Genomic DNA, 24,248 nt, shown 5'->3' with positions numbered 1-24,248 from the left:
TGCAGCTCACCCTGATTGAGTGACCTCAGCTGGCTCCCACGGGCAGCACCATCACACCCCCTCCCTCCCCCACAACAAAAAAATGTGTCCCAATTTTTCACACTTGCTAGCTGGTCACCCTAGCCAGTCCCTCTGTGTCATGGCAGGGACCTGGGCTCCTCTGGGCACCCCCAGAGCTGGAGCAGCCCGGCCTGGGCTCCCCACCACAGCCAGGACCCGTTCAACACTGACAGCAGCTAATGGCCTGGTCCCTGCGTCACTAGCTGGGCTGAGCACAGGGGTCCCATGGGCCCCAGCTGCCCCACCTGCAATGGGCAGCTGGGACCTAGAGAAGCAGAGCTGGGACTGTGGGCAGAGCCAGGTTCGAGTGGGGGCAGGGAGCCGGGATTGAGTGAGAAATGGGCACAAATTCCTCCAGCTTTCAAGGGGGCTCAGGTACCACCTAGGCAGACACCCGCTCAGTGTGCCCCAGGGACCCCTGTGAGTGAGGGGAGCTCATTCAGCCCTCACCTCGCTGCGATGTTTGTGCAGCAGGTGCCTGTCCCCTCAGAACGGGCTGAGAACCCCCCAACTCATCTCACCCCTGGACAAAAGGCCATGAAGGACCCCGGTGCTTGGCCAGCTGCGTTCAAACCAGGCTCCATAGTGGAAAGACCCAAGGTCCCATTCCCGATCCCACCGAGCCAGCCTGTCCCCGCCCCCCTGGGTCTGGATGGGAGCCAGCGCCCCACACAGGGGAAAGGCCCCAGGTCCCATTCCCGACCCCCCCAAGCCAGCCTGTCCCCCCCCAGGGCTGGAGGAGACCAGCACCCCACACAGGGGAAAGGCCCCAGGTCCCATTCCCGACCCCCCCAAGCCAGCCTGTCCCCGCCCCCTGGGTCTGGATGGGAGCCAGCGCCCCACACAGGGGAAAGGCCCCAGGTCCCATTCCCGACCCCCCCAAGCCAGCCTGTCCCCCCCCCAGGGCTGGAGGAGACCAGCACCCCACAGAGGGGAAAGGCCCCGGGTCCCATTCCCAACCCCACCGAGCCAGCCTGTCCCCGCCCCCTGGGTCTGGATGGGAGCCAGCGCCCCACACAGGGGAAAGGCCCCAGGTCCCATTCCCAATCCCACCAAGCCAGCCTGTCCCCCCCCGGGGCTGGAGGAGACCAGCACCCCACACAGGGGAAAGGCCCCAGATCCCATTCCCGATCCCACCAAGCCAGCCTGTCCCCCCCCCGGGGCTGGAGGAGACCAGCACCCCACACAGGGGAAAGGCCCCAGATCCCATTCCCGATCCCACCGAGCCAGCCTGTCCCCCCCCAGGGCTGGAGGAGACCAGCACCCCACAGAGGGGAAAGGCCTCAAGTCCCATTCCCGATCCCACCGAGCCAGCCTGTCCCCGCCCCCTGGGTCTGGATGGGAGCCAGCGCCCCACACAGGGGAAAGGCCCCAGGTCCCATTCCCGACCCCCCCAAGCCAGCCTGTCCCCCCCCAGGGCTGGAGGAGACCAGCACCCCACAGAGGGGAAAGGCCTCAAGTCCCATTCCCGATCCCACCGAGCCAGCCTGTCCCCGCCCCCTGGGTCTGGATGGGAGCCAGCGCCCCACACAGGGGAAAGGCCCCAGGTCCCATTCCCGATCCCCCCAAGCCAGCCTGTCCCCCCTTGGGTCTGGATGGGAGCCAGCGCCCCACACAGGGGAAAGGCCCCAGGTCCCATTCCTGATCCCCCCAAGCCAGCCTGTCCCTCCTCCCCCCGGGGCTGGAGGGGACCAGTGCCCCACACAAGGGAAAGGCCCCAGATCCCATTCCCGACCCCCCTCCCCCGAGCCAGCCTGTCCCCGCCCCTGGGGCTGGATGGGAGCCAGCGCCCCACACAGGGGAAAGGCCGCAGGTCCCATTCCCGACCCTCCCGAGCCAGCCTGTCCCCCCACCGGGCCTGGATGGGAGCCAGCGCCCCACAGAGGGGAAAGGCCCTAGGTCCCATTCCCGGCCCCCCTCCCCAAACCCAGCCTGTCTCCACCCCTGGGGCTGGATGGGAGCCAGCGCCCCACACAGGGGAAAGGTCCTAGATCCCATTCCCGGCCCCCCTCCCCAAACCCAGCCTGTCTCCACCCCTGGGGCTGGATGGGATCCAGTGCCCCACACAGGGGAAAGGCCCCAGGTCCCATTCCTGACCCAGCCTGTCCCCCACTCTGGGGCTGGATGGGAGCCAGCGCCCCACACAGGGGAAAGGCCCCAGGTCCCATTCCTGACCCAGCCTGTCCCCCACTCTGGGGCTGGATGGGAGCCAGCGCCCCACACAGGGGAAAGGCCCTAGGTCCCATTCCCGGCCCCCCTCCCCTCCCCAAACCCAGCCTGTCTCCACCCCTGGGGCTGGATGGGATCCAGCGCCCCACACAGGGGAAAGGCCCCAGGTCCCATTCCTGACCCACCCGAGCCAGCCCGTCCTTCCCCTGGGGCTGGAGGGGAGCCAGCACCCCACACAGGGGAAAGGCCCCATGTCGCAGCAAAGCAGAGGGGTCTCTGTCTGCCCCCTGCCACTCACCCCCATCGCCTGCTGCCACATTGCTGCCCTCCCGCTCTCTCCTCTTGCCCTGTTGAAGATATGCCCATGGGGGGAGGGGTCATACCACGCCCCCCCCCCCCCAGCCTCTGCTCCCAGGGCTGGCAGCACCGGCCCATCTCCAGTCAGGCGCTTGCTGGGAACCAGCAGCTGTGTGCTGGGGTGGGGGTAGGGTAATGACTGACTGAACTGAGACACCCCCCACATTTCCTGCCCCCCCAACTCCCTCCCCACCCTGCTGCGGCTTTCAGAAAGGGAACCTCTGTAGCCAACCCAGGCTGGCTCCAAGGGGCCCAGCTGGGACCTGCCCCCCCCAATCACCCAGGCTGTCTAGATCTGCCCCCGCCCTCAACTTTTCAGCTAGTGTCCTATGCCCCTGGCCCTAGATCCAGCCCCCATCTCAGAGCCCAGCCCGGCCTCTGCAAGGAACCAGCCAGGGAACCCCCTCATGCCCCCCCCATATGGATGGGGACATAGGCCAACGCACCTTGTCCTGCCTGGGTGAAGGGGGGGTTAGTGCAGCTGCCATAAAGCAACCACTAGCAGGTGGGGGGGGGAAGAGGGAGGGGTCACGTGGATCCAATTTCTCTTGACAAGAGGCAGCAGCTGGTGGCTGCTAATGATCTGTGGTAATTAGCCAAGCGAGGGCACCTCGGTGCCCCTGCCTCACCCATCAGGGCACCCAGAAAGGAGGCCCTGGAGAGTGAGGAGTAGGTAGCTCTTTGGGGTGAGAGCCCAGCCTGCCCCACAAGTTAAGCAGCATCAGGCCAGAGCAGCCCCTGGATGGGAGACCCCAGGGGCTGCTTTCGCCTTGGTATCAGGGATGGCACCAGAGCTGCTGTGGAACTGGGCGGGTGACTCACCCTTGGCATCCCTCCCCCAGCCAAGGATAGAACCCAGGAGTCCTGGTTCCCAGCCCCACTCCCACCTGCCTCCATTTCACAGCAGGGGGCTTCCCAGCCTGCCCCATAGGAGCCTGTGTTAGGGAGAGTGGGGTGGGCAAGTCACACAGAGACCACCGGAGGGGGGGGTATTGGAGGCGGAGGGGGGGCATCACTGTCACCCCCCAGATCTTACCCAGCCCCAAACTCAATCCCACTCCCCCCACAACACAACAGAACATGGTGGACATGGGGCCAGGCTGGGCCCCCTGTGCTCCCCCACCCCACGGCTGGGCAGGGGAGGGGGTGCCCAAGCTGGGCCCTGGCACCCCCAAACAGCTCTGGCCCTGCATTATTCCCAGGGCTTGGCTGGATGGCGAATTACTGAGCAGGGCCTTTGGGAAGCAGGGGTGGGGGTGTCCATCAAAATAACCCAGAGAGCAGGGCTGGCGTTACACTGGCTGGGGCCTGCGGCTGAAGACGAAGCCCGAGTAACTTAGCTTCGCGGGATCCCCTGTGGCATGGGGCCCTGGGCAGTTGCTACCCCCTAATTCCAGCCTGGCTCTGTAACCCCTGTCCTACAACACTATGACTCCAACCCCTGCCCCATAGAGAACTGACCCCCTGTAACGTCAGACAGCAGCCAGTGGGTCCCAGGAGCCCCTAGGGGTCCAGACCCAGCAGCACCCCCAGCCACCCCCCCACTCTGGCATACCAGGGGCAGGGGTCCCCGCGCTGGACACCTGAACCCTGCCCGCAGTCAGAGCCTGGCAGGGCCTGGGGGGTCCATCACCCCCTGCTGGGGAGCCGCCAAGGTCACAGGCATCCCTCGGAGGGGCACGGTCCAGCCAGGAGCAGAGGAAAATGGGACAGAACCCAGGAGTCCTGACCCTTGGTGCCCCCTGCTCCAATCACGAGCCCCCACTGCCTTCCCAGAGCCAGGGATAGAACCCAGGAGTCCTGGGCCCTGGTTCCCTCTAACCACTAGACCTGCTCATTGAGCTTGACTGCACCAAGGGAGGGGAAGTTCCTGCACGGCCCTGCCACTAACCGGCGACAGCGAGAGGCACCCCAGGGGGCCAGCCCCAATCAGTCCAAACCCCAGGGCCGCCTGACTGTCCGGGGCTGCGCCGAACAAGAAGTGTGCAGAAGTGGAGCCAGTGAACCAAGGCTGGGGCGCCAGCAGCTGGGCCAAATTGGGGGACAGGATACAGAGGGGCTGGGCCGTTCTGCCCCCCGCGGGCCCGTAGAGAGCTGGGGAGACAAACCAGCGAACGGGAGCAGGTACTTCACATGCCAGCCGCAAGCCTGGGCCCAGGGAGAGGCGGCTGAACGCCAGGCCCCAGCCCTCCGGGGCTCCGAGCTGATCAGACCACGTGCCAGGCCCAGGGAGAGGCGGCCGAACGCCAGGCCCCAGCCCTCCGGGGCTCCGAGCTGATCAGACCACGTGCCAGGCCCAGGGAGAGGCGGCCGAATGCCAGGCCCCAGCCCGCCAGGGCTCCGAGCTGATCAGACCACGTGCCAGGCCCAGGCAGAGGCGGCCGAACGCCAGGCCCCAGCCCGCCGAGGCTCCGAGCTGATCAGACCACGTGCCAGGCCCAGGGAGAGGCGGCCGAATGCCAGGCCCCAGCCCGCTGGGGCTCCGAGCTGATCAGACCACGTGCCAGGCCCAGACAGAGGCGGCCGAACGCCAGGCCCCAGCCCTCCGGGGCTCCGAGCTGATCAGACCACGTGCCAGGCCCAGGGAGAGGCGGCCGAACGCCAGGCCCCAGCCAGTCGGGGCTCCGAGCTGATCAGACCACGTGCCAGGCCCAGACAGAGGCGGCCGAACGCCAGGCCCCAGCCCGCCGGGGCTCCGAGCTGATCAGACCACGTGCCAGGCCCAGGGAGAGGCGGCCGAACGCCAGGCCCCAGCCAGTCGGGGCTCCGAGCTGATCAGACCACGTGCCAGGCCCAGGGAGAGGCGGCTGAACGCCAGGCCCCAGCCCTCCGGGGCTCCGAGCTGATCAGACCACGTGCCAGGCCCAGGGAGAGGCGGCCGAACGCCAGGCCCCAGCCCTCCGGGGCTCCGAGCTGATCAGACCACGTGCCAGGCCCAGGGAGAGGCGGCCGAATGCCAGGCCCCAGCCCGCCAGGGCTCCGAGCTGATCAGACCACGTGCCAGGCCCAGGCAGAGGCGGCCGAACGCCAGGCCCCAGCCCGCCGAGGCTCCGAGCTGATCAGACCACGTGCCAGGCCCAGGGAGAGGCGGCCGAACGCCAGGCCCCAGCCTGCCGGGGCTCCGAGCTGATCAAACCACGTGCCAGGCCCAGGGAGAGGCGGCCGAACGCCAGGCCCCAGCCCGCTGGGGCTCCGAGCTGATCAGACCACGTGCCAGGCCCAGACAGAGGCGGCCGAACGCCAGGCCCCAGCCCTCCGGGGCTCCGAGCTGATCAGACCACGTGCCAGGCCCAGGGAGAGGCGGCCGAACGCCAGGCCCCAGCCAGTCGGGGCTCCGAGCTGATCAGACCACGTGCCAGGCCCAGGGAGAGGCAGCTGAACGCCAGGCCCCAGCCCGCCGGGGCTCCGAGCTGATCAGACCACGTGCCAGGCCCAGGGAGAGGCGGCCGAACGCCAGGCCCCAGCCCGCCGGGGCTCCGAGCTGATCAGACCACGTGCCAGGCCCAGGGAGAGGCGGCCGAACGCCAGGCCCCAGCCCGCCGGGGCTCCGAGCTGATCAGACCACGTGCCAGGCCCAGGGAGAGGCGGCCGAACGCCAGGCCCCAGCCCGCCGGGGCTCCGAGCTGATCAGACCACGTGCCAGGCCCAGGGAGAGGTGGCCGAACGCCAGGCCCCAGCCCGCCGGGGCTCCGAGCTGATCAAACCACGTGCCAGGCCCAGGTGCTGCCAGCGGCAACACTGCAAGCGAGAGCCCACGGCAGAGCCCGACTCTGTTTCCTCTCGGCGGTTCTCTGGCCCCTTGGAAAGGGGGATTGGACTCAACCAGCACCAGTTAAACCTCTAGCCCCCGTCACCTGCCTGAATACCCTCGAAGAGCCGGGCGGGCCGGGGCATCTCCCTTCTCCCAACTCTGCCCAGCCCCGGGGCAAGGCGACCACCTGGCTTGAGACTGTCCATAGCAAATGGGTTAACTGCTTCTCCTCCGCTGTATCTACTAACAGGGTACGCCCCGCCCCGCTGGCCCCCGCTCCCCTCCCAAAGCCACCCGGAGCCAAGGGGTCCTGGTTCCCAGCCCTGCTGGCCCCCGCTCGCCTCCCAAAGCCACATGGAGCCAAGGGGTCCTGCTTCCCAGCCCCGCTGGCCCCTGCTCCCCTTCCAAAGCCACACGGAGCCAAGGGGTCCAGGCACCCAGCCCCGCTGGCCCCCACTTCCCTCCCAAAGCCACACAGAGCCAAGGGGTCCAGGCACCCAGCCCCGCTGGCCCCCGCTTCCCTCCCAAAGCCACACGGAACTGAAGTGTCCAGGCGCCCAGCCCTGCTGGCCCCCACTTCCCTCCCAAAGCCACACGGAGCCGAGGGGTCCAGGCACCCCGATCTCCAAGGAGTCTCTCTGACTTTGCACAAAGGGACCCAGATCTGGATTCAGGCGCTTACCCTATTACAGTAACAGTTGCTCCCTTGGGGGCGGCCTGGCGGGATCCCCCTCCAGAGGGGTCCTTGCCTGGTCTGTATTATAGCCCTGCAAGAGCTCTGGGCTCTCCTGCCCCGTGACCATGCCAGGCTGAATGAGGGGGAACCCTCCGCCCCAGATCTTTTACTCTCTAGGGGTCTTTCTGCTCCCTCCCAATTCTGGGCCCCAGCCAGCTGCCCTCCAGCATCTCACCTCTCATGGGGCAAGTCAGCAAAGCAGCCCCAGGGTGGATTGAAGTGGGCTAAGAGGGGGGACCCGGGACCACCCCCCTTTCCCCCCGCCAGCCAGTCCCCCTCCCTGCTCCCACATTGCAGAATACAGGCAGCCCCCGCAGCTACTTTTCTTCCCTTCCCTAATCTCTTGTGCTGGCATCGAAGCCGAGACCCAGGCCAGCTCCTTCAGCCCCAGCGCCACCAGGGCCCCCTCGCCTCCCCCGAAAACTGAAAGGACATGAATGCCATTCCGCCAATCTACCCCAAAATGGAGCCTTTCACCTCTAGAGGGCGCTGGCTCCAATCTACCCTAGCGTAGGGGACTGGCTGGGTCGGGGCAGGGAATGGCACCAGCCCCATGGTGGTAGGAGACCCGGCCCATGGGCACAGCCTGCCTGCCCGCAGAATACTGCTGCCCTCGCTAGGGGGCCCAGATGAGGCAAAGAGAAACTGAGGCAGAATGGGAGTGATTCCCAGGGTGTGGAAAGGGATGGGAGAAAGGTAGCAGGGACAGCTGCGCCAGGGCCACATCCTGGCAGGAGGAGGAGAGGGAGGTTTATCTGAGCCAGGGCCAGGCTCCTCCTTTCCCCCCACTAGGGAAGCCCACCCTGCTTCTGAAGCACCCATCTGAAGCGGCGCTGCTGCCATCAATGGTAACCCACTGACCTGCCCAGGCCAGCTCCCTGCTCTAGAGCGACGGGCTCAGACTCGTAGCACACTCAGGCAGCACTGGGACGATTTGTTCACCCCCCTACCAGCTGGACACTTCTTCGCTTTACAGGAAATAGGAGACGCTGAAGAACAAGGGGAGATCCGACCCCCACCAGCGAGGTCTGGGCCCACCCCACACAGGAGGGCACGTGCCCCACAAACTCGGAGGAAGAGCCAGTGCAGGCATTCATGCCCTCACCTTCAGATAACACTGTGAGTCCCATGCCAACCAGCCTCGGGCACGTGGCTGGTTGGTACGACCGCCGGTCAGCCCCCAGCGGTCCCCGTCCCCCTCCGAGGCCGCCGCCCGCTGGGGAGGAAGATGCCAGGAGGCAGGCAGATAAAAGTAGTGTCGATTTAATGGTCTGGGCGTTTTGTTCAGCGCCGTCTCGGTGTGGCAGCCAAGCCCCACCCCTCTGATCCCTAGGATGTGCTACATTTCGCACTCCCTTGAGTCTGAGCAGGCCAGGCTGCGCCCTCTTCTGCAGATGAGCACGGGCACATCCCCCCTCTGTTCGCTCGACCCCAGAGCCCTCACGGCCTCGACATTAAAAGCTAAAAAAGTCTCACCCTGGCAGAATCGGGGGGCTGCCTGCTGCGGAGGCCACAACATATCACACACACACACACACACTCACGCATGCGGCCTGCTCCGAGCCCAGCACCCCCTCTCCTGGCTGGGGGAGACATGTGCCACCCCAGGGCACTGTGATCTCACCCCTCGAGGTGGGAGCCGGTGCCGCCGCCATCGTCCGGGAGGGGGAAGGGAGGCGGCGGGGAAATAAATAAAGCGTTCCGCGGCTCCGGAAGGACGGCCCAGCCGGGATCACGTGGCCTTGTGATCCGGGTGGCTTTTCAGCTTGTGGAATTTGACGCTGTCCATCTTTTCAAAGCGCTTGCCGCAGTGTTCGCAGGTGAAGTTGTACTGGACGTCCGAGGTGTGCTTCTTCATGTGCCAGTTGAGAGACGCCCTCTGGCGGCACTGGTACCCGCAGATCTCGCACCTGGGGGGGGGGGGGGCAGACACAGTCACGCAGGCTGCACCCCTCGGGCCCGTCCCAGGGCCTGATCGCGGCACACCCCTGGCAAGCTGAGGGCCCCCTGTGCAGCAGTACGCTCTCTACCTCTGCCGGGCTACACACCCCCACCCCACCGCCCATACTTTCAGCTGGATGTGGCATTTTTCCACTTCCTGGTCAGTGTTACTAAGTGCTGTTAACGGCCCCCGTGCCACACCCCAGAGGCGCCTGCATCTCAGCCCCAGGCGAGGGATCCCTGTGTAAACAGCCCCTGTACCCCACCTTGGCTGCGGTTGCATTTTAGCACCGGGTGAAAGATCCCTGTACAAACAGCTGCCACACCCCACCCCAGAGGCAGCTGCATTTCAGCAGCAAGAGGGGTAATCTCCCCACCACCTTTGAAAAGCTCATTGGGGCAAAGCAAGGTCATCTCAAGCAGTGTCACTAATAAAAGGCCCAGGCACCCCAGGGGCAGATCCACACTCCCCACCTCACTCGCCCTGGAGCTAACTCCTGCTGATGTGCTCTGCCCCAGAGATGGTGGCACACGGAGATGCTCCACTTGAGGGGCTCAAATGAGCCTGGGTCTGGTTCCTAAATGGGTCACCCCTGCGCCCCTCAACTCCCGCACATACTGGAGGGGCGTCTCTCCCGTGTGTGTCCGGCGATGCACCTCCAGGTGATTTTTCCGCTTGAAAGATTTCCCACAGGTTTCACAGGTAAATTCACGAACGCCTGCAGGGGACAAAAAACGGGGCACAGCCGAGATTCACTGCCAAGGGACCTCAGTAGGAGAATCCAGGATCCCCCTCGGCCCACACCCAGCCTGACGCATGCAGCAAGCAGGCCCTCAACTTGCCCGAAGGGGTGATGCCTGCCCAGCTGGGGCATCGCACTGGGTCTCTGTCTCCCACATCCGATGTCCGAGACGGCCCATGGGGCCAGCTAAAAAAGTGACGTCCCTTAGCTCAGGCCGGAGAGAGTCCTGCTTTTAAACCAAGAGGCCCTAGATCAATCCCAGCAGACAACCCAGCCGGGGGGGCTTCTGTTTGTTCTGGATTTTTGACTCTCTCCCCACCCCCCATAATGGAAGTGTTGAAAATGAGCCGAGTGAGACAGCTGATCCTGCGGGGAACCTGACCCAGTTCCCTTCCCGGGTGCTCTGGTGCCATGCAGGGAGCAGGACAGGATGGGGATGGGGATGGGGATGGGGGGAAGCGAAGGCTAAGCAGAGGCAGCTGAGCTCCCCAGAACCAGGGGACGAAGGCGGAGCGGCGTCTGGACGGCCCCGGCCACACGTGCTGGGGGCGTCGGCATCTCCCCAGAGCAGCGCAGTGCAGGGCAAGGGCCAGCAGGCCACGGGGAGCAGGGGGCGCCGGGGAAGAGAGCCCAGGGGGTGCACCTGAGTGAATGATCATGTGTCTGCGGAGGTGGTTGGACAGGTAGAACTTCTTGCCGCAGCCCGGGTGGGGACACACTTTTGTCTTCCCTTTCCGGTGGACGAGGTTGACGTGATTCTGGAGACACAAGGAGAAGGGGGGACAGAGGGCTAGACCACACCCCCACCACACACAGTCACACCAGAGGCTGCTACAACCCCCCCAGGAACGGGCAGGAATTCCCACATCAGAGCTCGTCCCTCTCTTCCCCTCACAATGCGGTGCCTCGGTCACCACAGCTGGGGCTACCCCACTCTCTTGACTCAACCTCAACAAACTCCCTCACCCCACAATCTACGCCCAGAGATTCCCTCTCCCCAACAAGATGACACCCCATTGATACAGTGCTGGAACCAACCTGTCCCCAAAGCCAGCGCGGGGGTAGCGAGGTGGGGCACTGAGGCCGTGACGTTAAATGATTTGCCAATTGTCCAAGCGGACGTCCAAGACTCTATCAAACCCTTGGCTAGACACTGAGCCAGGACTAATCTGGCCCTCATTCCCTGGGCTATTATTCCTACTGTGCAAATGGGGAAACTGAGGCAAAGAATGGCTAAATGACTTGCCCCAGGTCCCCCAGACAGTCTGTGGCAAAGCAGGGGATGAAATCTGGCGCTCTCTTGTCACTGAGACACGCTCCGTTGCTGTCCCCTCTCTCAAGTGCCAAGCAGGCTCAAGGTTTGGGTTTTGTGAGAAAACGCAACAGAAATATCCCCAGGGTGCTGTCAAGTTCCCAACGCAGCCTGCAAGCGCCACCCTCCCGCCAGTGCTGGAAACCCGCCACGCCAGGCAGGCCCTAGCGACCCATCAACCAGGACGTGAAACTCACCAGCACCAAAGGGAAAGCAACCGCCCAGCGTCATTGCTCCAGCTCCCGCTGCAGAGAATAACCAGCCGGCCTGAGCATTTCCTAGTCTCCGGGGGGCGGGGGCCAGAGCGGGGCTCTCAGGCAGGCCCCTTGGAGCACCCTTCACACCCTCCCCCAGAGACAGGGCAGTGGGAAACTGACGCGCACAAATCATACCTGAAAGCTACTAAGTGCTACGTAGACCTGGCTGCATCCTTCATAAGGGCAGTGGAACATTTCCAGCATGCCGTCGGCATCCATCACGCGGCCACGCCTGCTTCGCCGCCTCCTGCACGGGGAAAGGAGGGGTCAGCCACAGGCAGGGGAAGGCAACGTGCTGCCCGCCTGGCTGGGGAGGAGGCAGCGGAAGGCCCTCAGGGCAGAGGCCTGGGGAGGGAGGAGGCGCAGACAGCCCTGGATTGAGGCTGAGCTGCCCCTGTGTTTGAGCACCCAATGCAGCGCACGGAAAAGGGAAGGAAATACTAGGCGGCTCGCTGACGCAGCTGGCCGGATCTCTGGCTGAGTGGGGAAACCGAGGCACAGGAAGGGTCAGAGACTTGTAAAGACAGCTAACCGCTCCGTGGCGACACTCACTTCTCCGGTTCCTTCGGAATCTCGTAGATGATGGCCGACATGTCACTGCCGTCCATCTCCTCGGGCTCCGGCTCCGTGTTCTCTTGGGCCGGCTCCAGCTCCTCCGGCATCTCCATTTCCGAGGGGGGCTGCAGCTCCTCCTTTTTGAGCCCATAAGGATCATCTTTTTCTGCCACCACAAAACATGTGTCAGCAGGCCGCACTGCGTGGCGAGAATCTGGCAAAGCTTTTCAAACATGAAGCCATTAACCCCCATCCCAGAGGCAGGCAAGAGCCACCAGCCACTGAAATGCAGCTAGTTCTGCTGCAGAGCACAGCAGCTGTTTAACACCACACACGGGGTGAGGGCAAGAAGGGGACAGTCCTGTAGCCAGCTGAACCTACGGATGGCGGAGGTGAAATGGAGTTACATCAGGGTTAACACTCCATGGGGAATCAAGGGACCTGGGATTTTTAATGGGGCACATGAGCGGGCACCACACTGGGACCTCAGATCCAGGGGTCAGGACCACTCCCCCAGCACCACACCGGGACATCAGATCCAGGGGTCAGGACCGCCCCCGGCACCACGCTGGGACCTCAGATCCAGGGGTCAGGACATCCCCCCACCCCCGCAGCACCATGCTGGGACAGCAGATCCAGGGGTCAGGATCCCCCCCTCCAGCACCACACTGGGACACCAGATCCAGGGGTCAGGACCCCCCCCCTCCCCTCGGCACCACGCTGGGACAGCAGATCCAGGGGTCAGCGCCCCCTACAGACCCCCTCCCTGGCACTACGCTGGGACAGCAGATCCAGGGGTCAGGACTCCCCACGGCACCACGCTGGGACAGCAGATCCAGGGGTCAGCGCCCCCTACAGACCCCCTCTCTGGCACTACGCTGGGACATCAGATCCAAGGGTCCGGACCCCCCCCCCCCGGGCACCACGCTGGGACATCAGATCCAGGGGTCAGGATCCCCCACGGCACCACGCTGGGACATCAGATCCAGGGGTCAGGACCCCCCCCCCCCCAGCACCACGCTGGGACACCAGATCCAGGGGGTCAGAGCCCCCTATGAACCCCCCTCCCTGGCACTACACCAGGACATCAGATCCACGAGTCAGCCCCCCCATGGACCTCCCCCCTGGCACTATGTCAGGACATCAGATCCAGGGGGTCAGCGGCCCCTATGGACCCCCCCCCGCCCCCGGAACCACACCAGGACATTAGATCCAGGGGTCAGAACCCCCACCCCCTCCCTGGCACCACGCCAGGACATCAGATCCAGGGGTCAGCACCCCCTACGGAGCCCCTCATCCTGCAGCTCAGCACCGTGATGGGGCACCGGGGTCACTAAGCAGGGAGAGCGCCCCCTACGGAGCCACCCACAAGCACTACGCTTGGGTACTGGAGTCAGCACTAACCCAGGAGTGCGCATTCCTTACCGAGCGCCCCAGCTCACTCCCAGCAGCACAGCGCCCCCTACTGCCAGGCTGTGACCCTGCGAGAAGGCCCCCACGGAACGCACAGCATTTTTCATGGCCTTCGGAGGCCTCCCCTCCCAGTACCGACCAAGCTCCCCATGCTGAGCTGGGGGCAGAGGGGCTAGCCCCCCACCCCCGAGGGCTGGCCACAGCTACCTTTTTTGGTTTCAATGCACTCCTCGCTCTCCACTGGCTCCCCGCCGCTGGGCTGCACGTTCTCCGGCTCCGTCTGGGTGTAGGCGGCAACGCCCTCGATCATGGAGCAGGGCATCTCCTCGCCCCCGCCGCTGGTGACGTTGAGCTGGATGCCCTCCGCCGTCAGGGCGTCGTAGCCGGGCCCGGCAATGATGATCACCTGGGAGCCCTGCATCATGCCCTGCACGGGGCAGCTGGCCACCACCTCCCCGAGCGTCTCCTGCGTCACGTTCTCAAAGACAGTCCCGTGGCTCGCGCCTACCTGGACGGGCATGGGGACGCACACCACGGTCTCCATGCTCTCCGAGCCGTTAAGAGGCGGGTTGTGGCACATGGCGGCACCCTGCTCGGCCGTCAGGTTCTCGATGTGGTGCTCGAACGGGATGTGGATGCCATCCTGCGTGATGAGGCCACTGCTGCTCCCGCCTTCCGCGGCCGATGGGGGCGGATGCTGCTGGGCCTTGGCCTGACGGCTCTCGGGCTGCTCCTCCGAGCCCGAGCTGGAGCTCTCCTCGGAGGAGTCCGAGCTTCCGGCCCCCACGCCGTTGCCAGCTGCTGTGGGGAGAGCGATCGGCGGGCATGGGTTAGAGCCACGGCAGGACTCTCCCCTGGGCTTTGAGGGATACTAACTGAACATCTCCCTTACAGGCCTAGGGATCATTCCCCTTATGTTGAAATGCAGCCACCTCTGGGGTGGGATGCACTGCAACGCCACACAACAGGCTACCCTAAGCGCTACCCTGCCCACGGGCTGCCTTAGGAGACTAGGATCCCGCCCGCTCACCATCGTCACTCTCGTTCTCAGAGTCGCTGAGCGGCTTCAGCGGGGAGTGCAGGTCCTGGAAGTAGCGGTGCCCGGCCTCACACTGCCACACGGCCGTGGTGTAGAGCCCGAAGGTGGGGTCCAGCTCCGACAGGTGGGGCTCGTAGGGGCAGCGGTTCTTGTGGTCCTCGTACCAGATCACCATGTTCTTCAGGCAGTTGACGTTCCGCCTCCTTCCTTAGGGGGAGGAGAGAGGCACGTGAGCCGACTACAGGGAATCGGAGGGACATGCCCATTGCTAGCAAAAGATGGAGAGCACCCCCCTGGGTTAAACCATTAGCCAGAAGACTACTCTGTCAAGTGATCAACCGTTTGTCAGCACTGGGACCGTCTGTGTCTGTCATAACTACTGTACTACCCCCACTAACGACCCTGGCAGGCTAAGTTCCAGGGATCCCTGGCTGGTACAGCCCAGGTTGTAGTGGGGGAGTTCCGGCCATCCACCACCCCTCAGCCCTGCCTTTGGGTGCTGACCTGACCCAAGGAGGGTGAACTCTGCAACTGGGAGGAGAGGAATCTGCGTCAAGACTGACTCGCACTCGCTGTCTGTTCCACAGACACGCCAGCCAGCTGGGACAGGTGGCCTGCGGGACTCAGGCACACTGCAGATGGCTTGATGCTCTGATGGAGCCAGGTGGCTGCAAGGCGGCCTTCAGGTGAAGCCTGTTTAGTATGTAGACCAGGCTCTGGGCAGACGCCACCAAATCATACCAAGGTTATGGGCCTCGTGGGTAGGGGGAAAGCAGTAGACATGACAGATCTTGATTTTGCAGAGGCTTTTGACACAGACCCAAATGACAACTGCATACGCACTCTAGGGAAACGTGGTCTAGATGAAATCACTATAAGGTGGGTGTACAACTGGTTCAGAGACCCCCCTCAGTGATTAGTGATCAATGGTTGGCTGTCAAACTGAGAGGGCATGCCTGGGGGGTGCCCGCAAAGGTCAGTCCTGGGTCTGATTCTATTCAATATTTTCATTAATGATTTGGATAATGGAGGGGGGAGTTTGCTTAGAACATCTGCAACTGACACCAAGCTGGGAGGGGCTGCGAGCGCTTTGGAACACAGGATTCAAATTCGTAACATCCGGGACAAATTGGAGAATTGGCCTGAAATCAAGAAGATGAAATTCATTATAGGCAAGTGGAACGTAGTACATTTAGGAAGGAAATACGAAAAGCACAACTACAAACTGGGGACCAACCGGCTTGACAGCAGTACCACGGAGAAGGCGCTGGTGTTAGAGTGGATCTCAAATCGAACACAAGCCAACAATGTGATGCGGCTGTAAAAGTAGCTTATGTCATTGTATTAGCAGGAGTGTCACATGTAAGACACAGGAGGTCACCGTGCCACTCTGCACAGCACTGGGGAGGCCTCAGCTGGAGTCTTGCGTCTAATTCTGGGTGCTGAACTTTAAGAAGGAGGTGGACAAACTGGAGACTCCAGAGAGCCACAAAAACAATCAAAGATTTAAAAGACCTGGCCTATGGGGAAAGGTTAAAAACGGGGGCACGGTTAGTCCTGAGAAAAGTCAACCGAAGGGACCTGAGAAGTCTTCAGATAGGTTAAGGGCTGTTGCTGTTGATAGGAATCAATTGTTCTCCATGGCCGCTGAAGGCAGGACAAGAAGCAATGGGTTTCCTCTGCAGTCAGGGAGATTCAGGTTCGATATTAGGAAAAACTTTCTAACTAACTCTAAGGGGAGTTAGGCTCTGGACCAGGTGTCCAAGGGAGGCTGCGGGATCCCCGACACTGGAGGTTTTAGGTTGGACAAACCCCGGCCAGGGAAGGCTGAAGTTTATTTGCTCCTGCCTCAGTATGGGGCACTGGACCTGATGAGCTTTCGAGGTCCCTTCCAGTCCCCCATTTCTGTGATTCTATGGCACTGCCAAGACGGTGGCTGCTGGCTCAGCACATGACACCTGAAGTAGGACCTGTCCCTGCTGGGGCACCCAGCTCCCCAGAGAAAGGACAATTCTTTCCCCACCTGGTCTCTGTGTTTGAGCTCGGAACAATGGAGCAGCGAAGTGCCATGACAGCACCTCTGCTACTGTCACAATCCTCCTGTCATTCCTATAGAGCCTCTTGGACCATTTTTAACGTTCCCAGGAGAGGGGCATCTACTGCCAGAGGAATCCGAATTGTAACGCTGCCTCCCTCCAGGGCATGGAGAGCTCACACCAGAGCTGCACCCTAACCGGTGCAAAAGCAAAGGTCTCCTCAGACGTTAAGATGCCGGGAAGACACTGTTGCAGCAATGAACGCTGAGCAGGTTGGCTCCCTGCTTTGCCAACACCTGTAATACCCTCCTCTTGCACACAGGCAGAGGGAGGTCTGTCTGAGGAGTCCTACGTCTCCATCCTGCTTTGCCAGCTCTGGCCCCGTGTGTCACCGGCCCACCATTTGCACTGGCTGTGCTGTGAACTTTGGTAGCCCACAACCTACATTTCTATAGCCTTTTCCCCTCAATGGGAATGCAGCCACCTCTGGGGAGAACAGTCATTTTCCCACCCCCACTAAGGCAGTGGAGTAAACCCCCTTAGAAATGTCAGGGGACACTGAACGTCTGTCTAAGGTAGACGAACAGCCCCGTAACAGTGGTATCCAAGCACCTCGCAGTCATTAATGGGTTTAGTTTTGCTAGCCACCTGGCTCAGGGCAGGTCTATACAGATGGCAAACCGAGGCGCACAGAAGTACAGTGACTTCCCAAGGTCACCCGGAGAGCTGGCAGCAGAGCTGGGAATTGAACCAGGGCTTGCAGGCCCAAGGCTCATGCTCTAACCCGTGGCCCACCCTCATCCCCAGGAGCAGGATTCAGAGCTGAAGCTCAGACCCACAGAAAGCTGCACAGCTCTCGATCCCCCTCCCTCAGAGGCAGGCCAAGCAGGGCTTTAGTGACTTCCAGGACGCCACCGAGCCTGCTCAGCCAGTCTTCCAGCTGGAACGGCTTTAGATCTATGGTCAGTGGCCAGTCTTCCCACGCCAGATCAGTCCAGAACTGTCCCGGGGCAGTCCCAGCTCTCTGGGCCTGGACTGCACTTTCGGGCTGTATATGTGAAAACTCCACTGCACTCTATGGACGCCTTCCATGGGCACATAGCATCGTCGCTCCCTCACTCAATGTCACGCCAGTTATTTCTGCACTTGGTGCTTCCCCCAGGAAAGACAGGAGTAAAACACCAGCCTTTACCATCAGGGGCCAGACCTACAGAAATCAGCCTGCGTCCAACACTGCTGCAGCAAACCACTTGGTACATTTGTAGAGAGGAGATCTTATGGTCATGGAGCTACGAGAAAGGCCACTGGGGTGAGCAATTCTTACGCATCAGGGCAGATGGGGTCATGCAGATTATTGTTTATTAGGTATGTTACGGTAGCATCTAGGAGCCCTAGTCACGGCACCCATTTGTGCTAGGCACAGAACGTTATTGTTTAGGAGTATTACGGCAGCCCCGATGAGCCCTAATCACAGACCAGGACCCCGTTATGGTGGGTGTTATATGTAATTTATTAGGTATATTACAGCAGCCGCAAAGAGCCCCCATCATGGCCCAGGACTGCATTTTGCTAGGTGCGGTACATTATGTATTAGGTGTATTATGGTAGAGCCCAGCAGCCCCAGTCACAGCCCCCACCACATTGTGCTGACCCCTGCACATTTATGTATTACGGTAGCAGTAGGGTTCCCCCGTCACGGAGTAGGACCCAGCTGTGTAAAGTCCTGTATGTTATTAGGTGGATTACGGCAGTGATAGGGCTCCCCAATCTTGGAGAAGGACCCCTTTGTGCTAGGTGCTGTACAAAGACAAAGGCCACCTGGCGGGGAACTGGACAGATGCGATTTTAGGATGCATCAGGCGAGGTATTTCCAGCAAGGATAAGGAGGTGTTAGTACCGTTATACAAGGCGCTGGTGAGACCCCATCTGGAATATTGTGTGCAGTTCTGGTGTCCCATGTTCAAGAAGGATGAATTCAAACTGGAACAGGTCCAGAGACGGGCTACTAGGATGATCCGAGGAATGGAAAACCTGCCTTATGAAAGGAGACTCAAAGAGCTTGGATGTTTAGCCTGGCCAAAAGAAGGCTGCGGGGGGATATGCTTGCTGTATATAAATATATCAGGGGGGTTAATGTTAGGGAGGGAGGGAGAGGAATTATTTAAGTTTAGTACTAATGTAGGCACGAGGATGAATGGGTACGAACTGGATATAAGGAAGTTTAGACTTGAAATTAGACGAAGGTTTCTAACCATTAGGGGAGTGAAGTTCTGGAACAGCCTTCCGAGGGAAGTAGTGGGGGCAAAAGACTTTTCTGGCTTTAAGACTAAGCTTGATAAGTATATGGAGGGGATGTTATGATAGGATAGTTTAATTTGGGCAATTGATCTTGGATTATCACCAAATAAGTCTGCTCAATGGTCTGCGGGGAGATGTTGGATGGGATGGGAACTGAGTTACTGCAGAGAATTCCTTCTTGGGTGCTGGCTGGTGAGTCTTGCTCACATGCTCAGGGTTTAGCTGATCGCCATATTTGGGGTCGGGAAGGAATTTTCCTCCAGGGCGGATTGGCAGGGGCCCTGGAGGTTTTTCGCCTTCCCCTGCAGCGTGGGGCATGGGTCGCTTGCTGGTGGATTCTCTGCAGCTTGAGGTCTTCAAACCAATTTTGGGGATTTCAATAACTCGGTCCTGGGTTAGGGGTTGTTATAAAAGTGGATGGGTAGGGTTCTGGGGCCTGCCTTGTGCAGGAGGTCAGACTAGATGATCATATTGGTCCCTTCTGACCTATGAGTCTATGAGATGGCTGTGCTAGCAAAAAGAATTGTAATGGGTTTCTGGGTGCAGACACGGATCTTGGACGCGTTCTTTGTGCACCCACATTCAGCCATTGTCACAAGCTGGATCCCCCAGGACAATTCACTTACTTTTCTTTCGTTTTGGCTTTTTAGGGATTTGCTCCCATGGTTTCCTGCAACAGAAAAAGAGAGCACTGATTTAGCATCAGGGTCTATGCTGCCATATCTGGACACCTCAACCATTTAGCGTAGGAGGCAGGGCTGTGCTATTATCTCCCCCCCATCCCATCTTGCTTTTACAGATGGGGAAACCAAGGCACGGATTCAGTGACTTGCCCCAAGTCATGGTACCTGCACCTTATGTGGCGCAGATTCACGAGAGGAAATCCGAGAAGCAGGGTTTACTGCCAAGGTTTATAACAGGAGTAGGGCTTCTCAGTTATTGGCTTTTAAGACCACATAAAGAGCTCTGTTCTATTAGAACACACAGGGAGCGGCATCTGTCCCTTACATCCTCAAACCCCGTGGTCCCCAACCTTTTTGTGGCCAGTTGCACATTCATGTTTTCAGAAGAGTGTGGCGGGCACTAACAATTTTTCAAGGCTTATTTTGTATTTGTACATTAAATACAAAAACATCATATTTAACATACATATGAATCCACAGAGAAGAGAGAAGCTGGAGAGAAGCCGTGAGGACAGAGAACACCGGTTCCCGCAGCCCCAGAGTACTCTGTCCCCAGCAGGGGTGGGGCCCCAGATTCTCTCCCCTGCTGAGCACTAGGCGGGTCCCGAGAACACCAGCATCTGCAGCCCCGGAGTTCTCTGTCCCTGGCAGGTGCGGGGCTGCGACTTCTCTCCGGCTTAAGCTATGGCCCTGCACCTGCCAGGGACCAAGAACACTGGCGCCCACAGCCTGCAGCCCCGGAGTTCTCTGTCCCTGGCAGGGCGAGGCTGGAGAGAAGCCACGGCCCCGCCCCTGCCAGGGACGGAGAACACCGGGGCCTGCAGCCTATGGGCCCTGGAGTTCTCTGTCCCTGGCAGGCACGGGGCCGCAGCTTCTCTCCCCTGCTGGGCACTAGGCGGGCACACATAAATGCCCCGGCAGGTGCCATGGCGCCCACGGGCACCATGTTACAGACCACTGATCAAACCTATATCGTTACTCCTCTGTCTGAAAACCAGCCCCCACATTCATGCCCTTTTGCAAAAGAAATAATGAAAAGCGCTTAGATCCGTGACCGGTGAGCGATCTAAACCCTCTGCTCCCAAATTCTCTCAGCAGAGCACAGCCATGGATTGCTGATCTAAATGTGACAGGCCACGAAATCCAGCTGACTAGATGCTACCCAAAAGGGACAATGCTCTTAATACAGTAAGGCCATGAAGAACACTTTAGCCCATTTTCTTCCAGCGTATAATTAACCTGGGAAATTCACTGTGCAGGTTATTACCTAAATAATTTAAGGCTAGAGTCTCTCATCTGATTTCCTGTATCTCACAAGCCACGACAGATACCCCTAAGCTGAGCCCCATGACTTTAGTTAGACTAAAGCATTTTAGTCCTCAGGAGACTAAACTGTGCCACAGGCAGAACAGGAGAGATCGAGGTGCCACGGATGCCCCTGTGATGGCACGGAATTGTTCAGGTGAGACACGCCCAGATGATACCAACAGGTGAGCCACACCCCATGCTGCAGAGGAAGGTGAAAAATCTCCAGAGTCCGTTATACTCGCTGAGGCCCTGAACCTGCAGCGAAATGAATGCAAGTAGATCTCTGCACCGTCACAGACCCACAAGAACTCAGATGCAGCACCACGAGAACACAGCTAATCTGCCCACGTCTCTCCCGTCACAGGATCAGCACCCTAGGATACAATATCAGAAGGGAAATACCACTAGTTCTCATGTAGGAGCTGGGATCGGAGAGTAATTTCCCTGCACGGTACAGTACTGCCTGATGAGAGCCGTTCCCCTGAAGCATTCATCACATGGCTGGCAGGGCACACTGAGTTAGAAGGACCAGTGCTGTGATCTGGGACCCAGACCGTGACTCTTGTGTGATTTAACAATCACCAGGGGAGCGGCAGAGAGTGTAAACAGTTCTGCTTTAAGATGAGAACTCTCTTTGCTGATCCACAGCAGCTCACCACTGGAATTCAGGCACGACAAAAGCAGAAGGGGGGAGAAAGTTTGCCGATAAGGCTGAACAGGCAAAATCTCCTAGCACTGAGCAGTTTATCCCAGAGAAAGAGAGCACTGCCTCGCAGGGCCAGTACGCAGAGCAAAATGAGCTGTACCCAAACTATAGTTTTGCTGGTATAACCATGTCTACACTATGGCTCTGGCTGCTATAAAAATTTTGGCAAAAATCACCCCCCAAAGTGACAACTGTACAGGCAAGATGCTTCACATATAACACCTTTCTAGAGCCCCTTCAATCCAAGGGTCACAAAGTCCTTCACCAAATCTCAGCTGCCCAACTCCTCCCCCCACCTGTGTGTGATATTATCCCCTACACACAGAGGGGGAAAACTGAGGCACAGAGGTGTGAGGTGACTTGACCATGTTGTTTGCATACCATGGTGATGAGGATGGTGTAAAAATGTCACTAAAGAAGGTCATGGGCGGAGAGTCTCTAAGAAATCTGTGGGCAAAACCCAGGGGCTTTGACACCATATCACTTGCTCTAACCACTAGTCAATATGGTCACATATTTCGCTGTCAAATGAGAAGGTGGAGGCCTGGATCTCCTCCCATCCTCAGTCTACTGGCTACACCTCAACTGGAGATGGGAACAGATGGGGGGGTGGGGGGGGACAATGTGTCTATCCATGCAGGGGCAAGATATCCCCTCCCATGTAGAGAGGCTGGAGTAAGACACCCCATCGAGCTGCTCACGACTCCTCTCAAAGCAGGTTGTAGGAGTAGTCTCTCCCCTAGAGATGCTATGGGGGCAATGGGGTTAACACCCCATGTGAGGGATCCTGGTCTCCCCCAGGCTTCCTCTCTCCAGCCCCTGCTCCGGAAGGAAGGAGATATATGGGGATGGGGGTAGGGAAAAAGGGCTCCAGAGCCCACAACTCCCCCATCTATCCCCTTACTTGTTGTCTCTGCCCCAACAGGATATGACAATGGAGTCAGGGAATGAGTGGGACCAGCCAAGTGAAGTGGTCCTGGCTGTCAGTCATGGAAGGAAACGGTTTATGGGATTGGAGGGTAAGGGATGGGGTGGGTCCCAGCTCAGTCAGGGACCTGATCTCCCACCTCCCCCAGCTCTCACCTGTGGCACCCCACTTGCTGGCCGTGCTCCAGCAGGTGGGGAGGTGTGGGCATACAGGGATGGGGATCAGAGAAGAGGAATCAATGAAGGGCCTGGCCAGGCACACTTATTTTTTTTTGGGGGGGGGGAGGAATCTGGCTCAGTAGGGGCCAGCTCTCACCTATAGCACCTTATGCACTACCCTCGCTCCAGACAGAACGGTGTGTACAAGGAGAGGTGGTCCAGGCCAGAGGGTTGGGGGGTCCGGCTCTCAGCCATGGCACCCCGTGTGCTGCCCCTGCTCCCGCAGGTAGGGGGCGTACGGGGAAGGGGGGGGTCCAGGCCGGACAAGGGGGGTTGGGAGGCCCAGCTCTCACCTGCGGCGCCCTGCACGCTGCCCCTGCTCCAGCAGACAAGGGATGCACGGGGAAGAGGGGCCCGGCTCTCACCCGCGGCGCCCCGCGCGCTGCCCCTACTCCAGCCCCAGCAGACAGGGGGTGCACGGTGGAAGTGGAGGCCCGGGGGGGGATTGGGCACCCCGCTCCAGCCCCAGCAGACAGGGGGTGCACGGGGCAGGGGACCCGGGGGGGAAGGGGGGGCCCGGCTCTCACCCGCGGCGCCCCGCGCGCTGCCCCCGCTCCAGCCCCAGCAGACAGGGGGTGCACGGAGCAGGGGACCCGGGGGGGAAGGGGGGGGCCGGCTCTCACCCGCGGCGCCCCGCGCGCTGCCCCCGCTCCAGCCCCAGCAGACAGCGGGTGCACGGGGCAGGGGACCCGGGGGGAAGGGGGGGGCCGGCTCTCACCCGCGGCGCCCCGCGCGCTGCCCCCGCTCCAGCCCCAGCAGACAGGGGGTGCACGGGGCAGGGGACCCGGAGGGGACCCGGGGGGGAAGGGGGGGCCCGGCTCTCACCCGCGGCGCCCCGCGCGCTACCCCCGCTCCAGCCCCAGCAGACAGCGGGTGCACGGGGCAGGGGACCCGGGGGGGAAGGGGGGGCCCGGCTCTCACTCGCGGCGCCCCGCGCGCTGCCCCCGCTCCAGCCCCAGCAGACAGGGGGTGCACGGGGCAGGGGACCCGGGGGGGAAGGGGGGGGCCGGCTCTCACCCGCGGCGCCCCGCGCGCTACCCCCGCTCCAGCCCCAGCAGACAGCGGGTGCACGGGGCAGGGGACCCGGGGGGGACCCGGGGGGGAAGGGGGGGCCCGGCTCTCACCCGCGGCGCCCCGCGCGCTGCCCCCGCTCCAGCCCCAGCAGAGAGGGGGTGCAGGGGACCCGGAGGGGACCCGGGCGGAAGGGGGGGGCCCGGCTCTCACCCGCGGCGCCCCGCGCGCTGCCCCCGCTCCAGCCCCAGCAGACAGCGGGTGCAGGGGACCCGGAGGGGACCCGAGGGGGAAGGGGGGGCCCGGCTCTCACCCGCGGCGCCCCGCGCGCTGCCCCCGCTCCAGCCCCAGCAGACAGGGGGTGCACGGGGCAGGACCCGGGGGGGAAGGGGGGGCCCGGCTCTCACCCGCGGCGCCCCGCGCGCTGCCCCCGCTCCAGCCCCAGCAGATAGGCCGCCAGCTTCGCGTCGCTCCAGCCGCTGCGCCGCCGCAGATCCACCCAGGGCCCGTGCGCCTCGCCCAGGTACACCCGCCGCACGTCGTACTTCTTGCGGGACTCGAGGCGGCGCCGGGCCCGGTCGGACTCGGTCAGGCGGGGCCGCCCCCGGGCCTTGCGGCCGCCGGCCTCCGCCTCCCCCGCGCCGGGCCCCGCCTCCTCCTCCTCGGCCTCCGCCTCCTCCTCCTCCGCGGCCGCGGCCGGGCCCGGGCCCCGCTGCGCCTCGCTCAT

At 61.6% G+C, this 24,248-nt stretch overlaps 1 protein-coding gene across 1 annotated transcript; it reads right to left on the bottom strand.

The window, feature by feature from the left end:
• Positions 1-8,320: 8,320 nt before the first annotated feature.
• On the bottom strand, positions 8,321-24,248 carry ZNF653 (zinc finger protein 653). Its single transcript, XM_030545843.1, has 9 exons — positions 23,929-24,248; positions 19,294-19,337; positions 14,325-14,540; positions 13,502-14,092; positions 11,879-12,047; positions 11,462-11,573; positions 10,401-10,515; positions 9,634-9,733; positions 8,321-8,983 (listed from the first exon to the last, which is right to left on the bottom strand). Exons 1-9 carry the CDS (start codon positions 24,246-24,248, stop codon positions 8,806-8,808), a joined length of 1,845 nt encoding a protein of 614 aa, XP_030401703.1. The 3' UTR covers positions 8,321-8,805.

This window comes from Gopherus evgoodei, unplaced genomic scaffold (genome assembly GCF_007399415.2).
Source record: "Gopherus evgoodei ecotype Sinaloan lineage unplaced genomic scaffold, rGopEvg1_v1.p scaffold_40_arrow_ctg1, whole genome shotgun sequence".
In the NCBI taxonomy this organism is placed as follows: Eukaryota; Metazoa; Chordata; order Testudines; family Testudinidae; genus Gopherus; species Gopherus evgoodei.
The sequence above is the reverse complement of the archived record's forward strand: the minus strand, read 5'-3'. Positions and strand labels throughout refer to the sequence as shown.

Excerpts from the sequence above, each read along its gene's own strand:
- ZNF653 (XM_030545843.1), bottom strand. The coding sequence starts at position 24,248 with ATGAGCGAGGCGCAGCGGGGCCCGGGCCCGGCCGCGGCCGCGGAGGAG. Across the intron at positions 19,338-23,928 it reads CAGCGCGCGGGGCGCCGCGG|GAAACCATGGGAGCAAATCC; the intron begins GTGAGAGCCGGG and ends TTTCTGTTGCAG. Across the intron at positions 11,574-11,878 it reads ATTCCGAAGGAACCGGAGAA|GAGGCGGCGAAGCAGGCGTG; the intron begins GTGAGTGTCGCC and ends TTCCCCGTGCAG.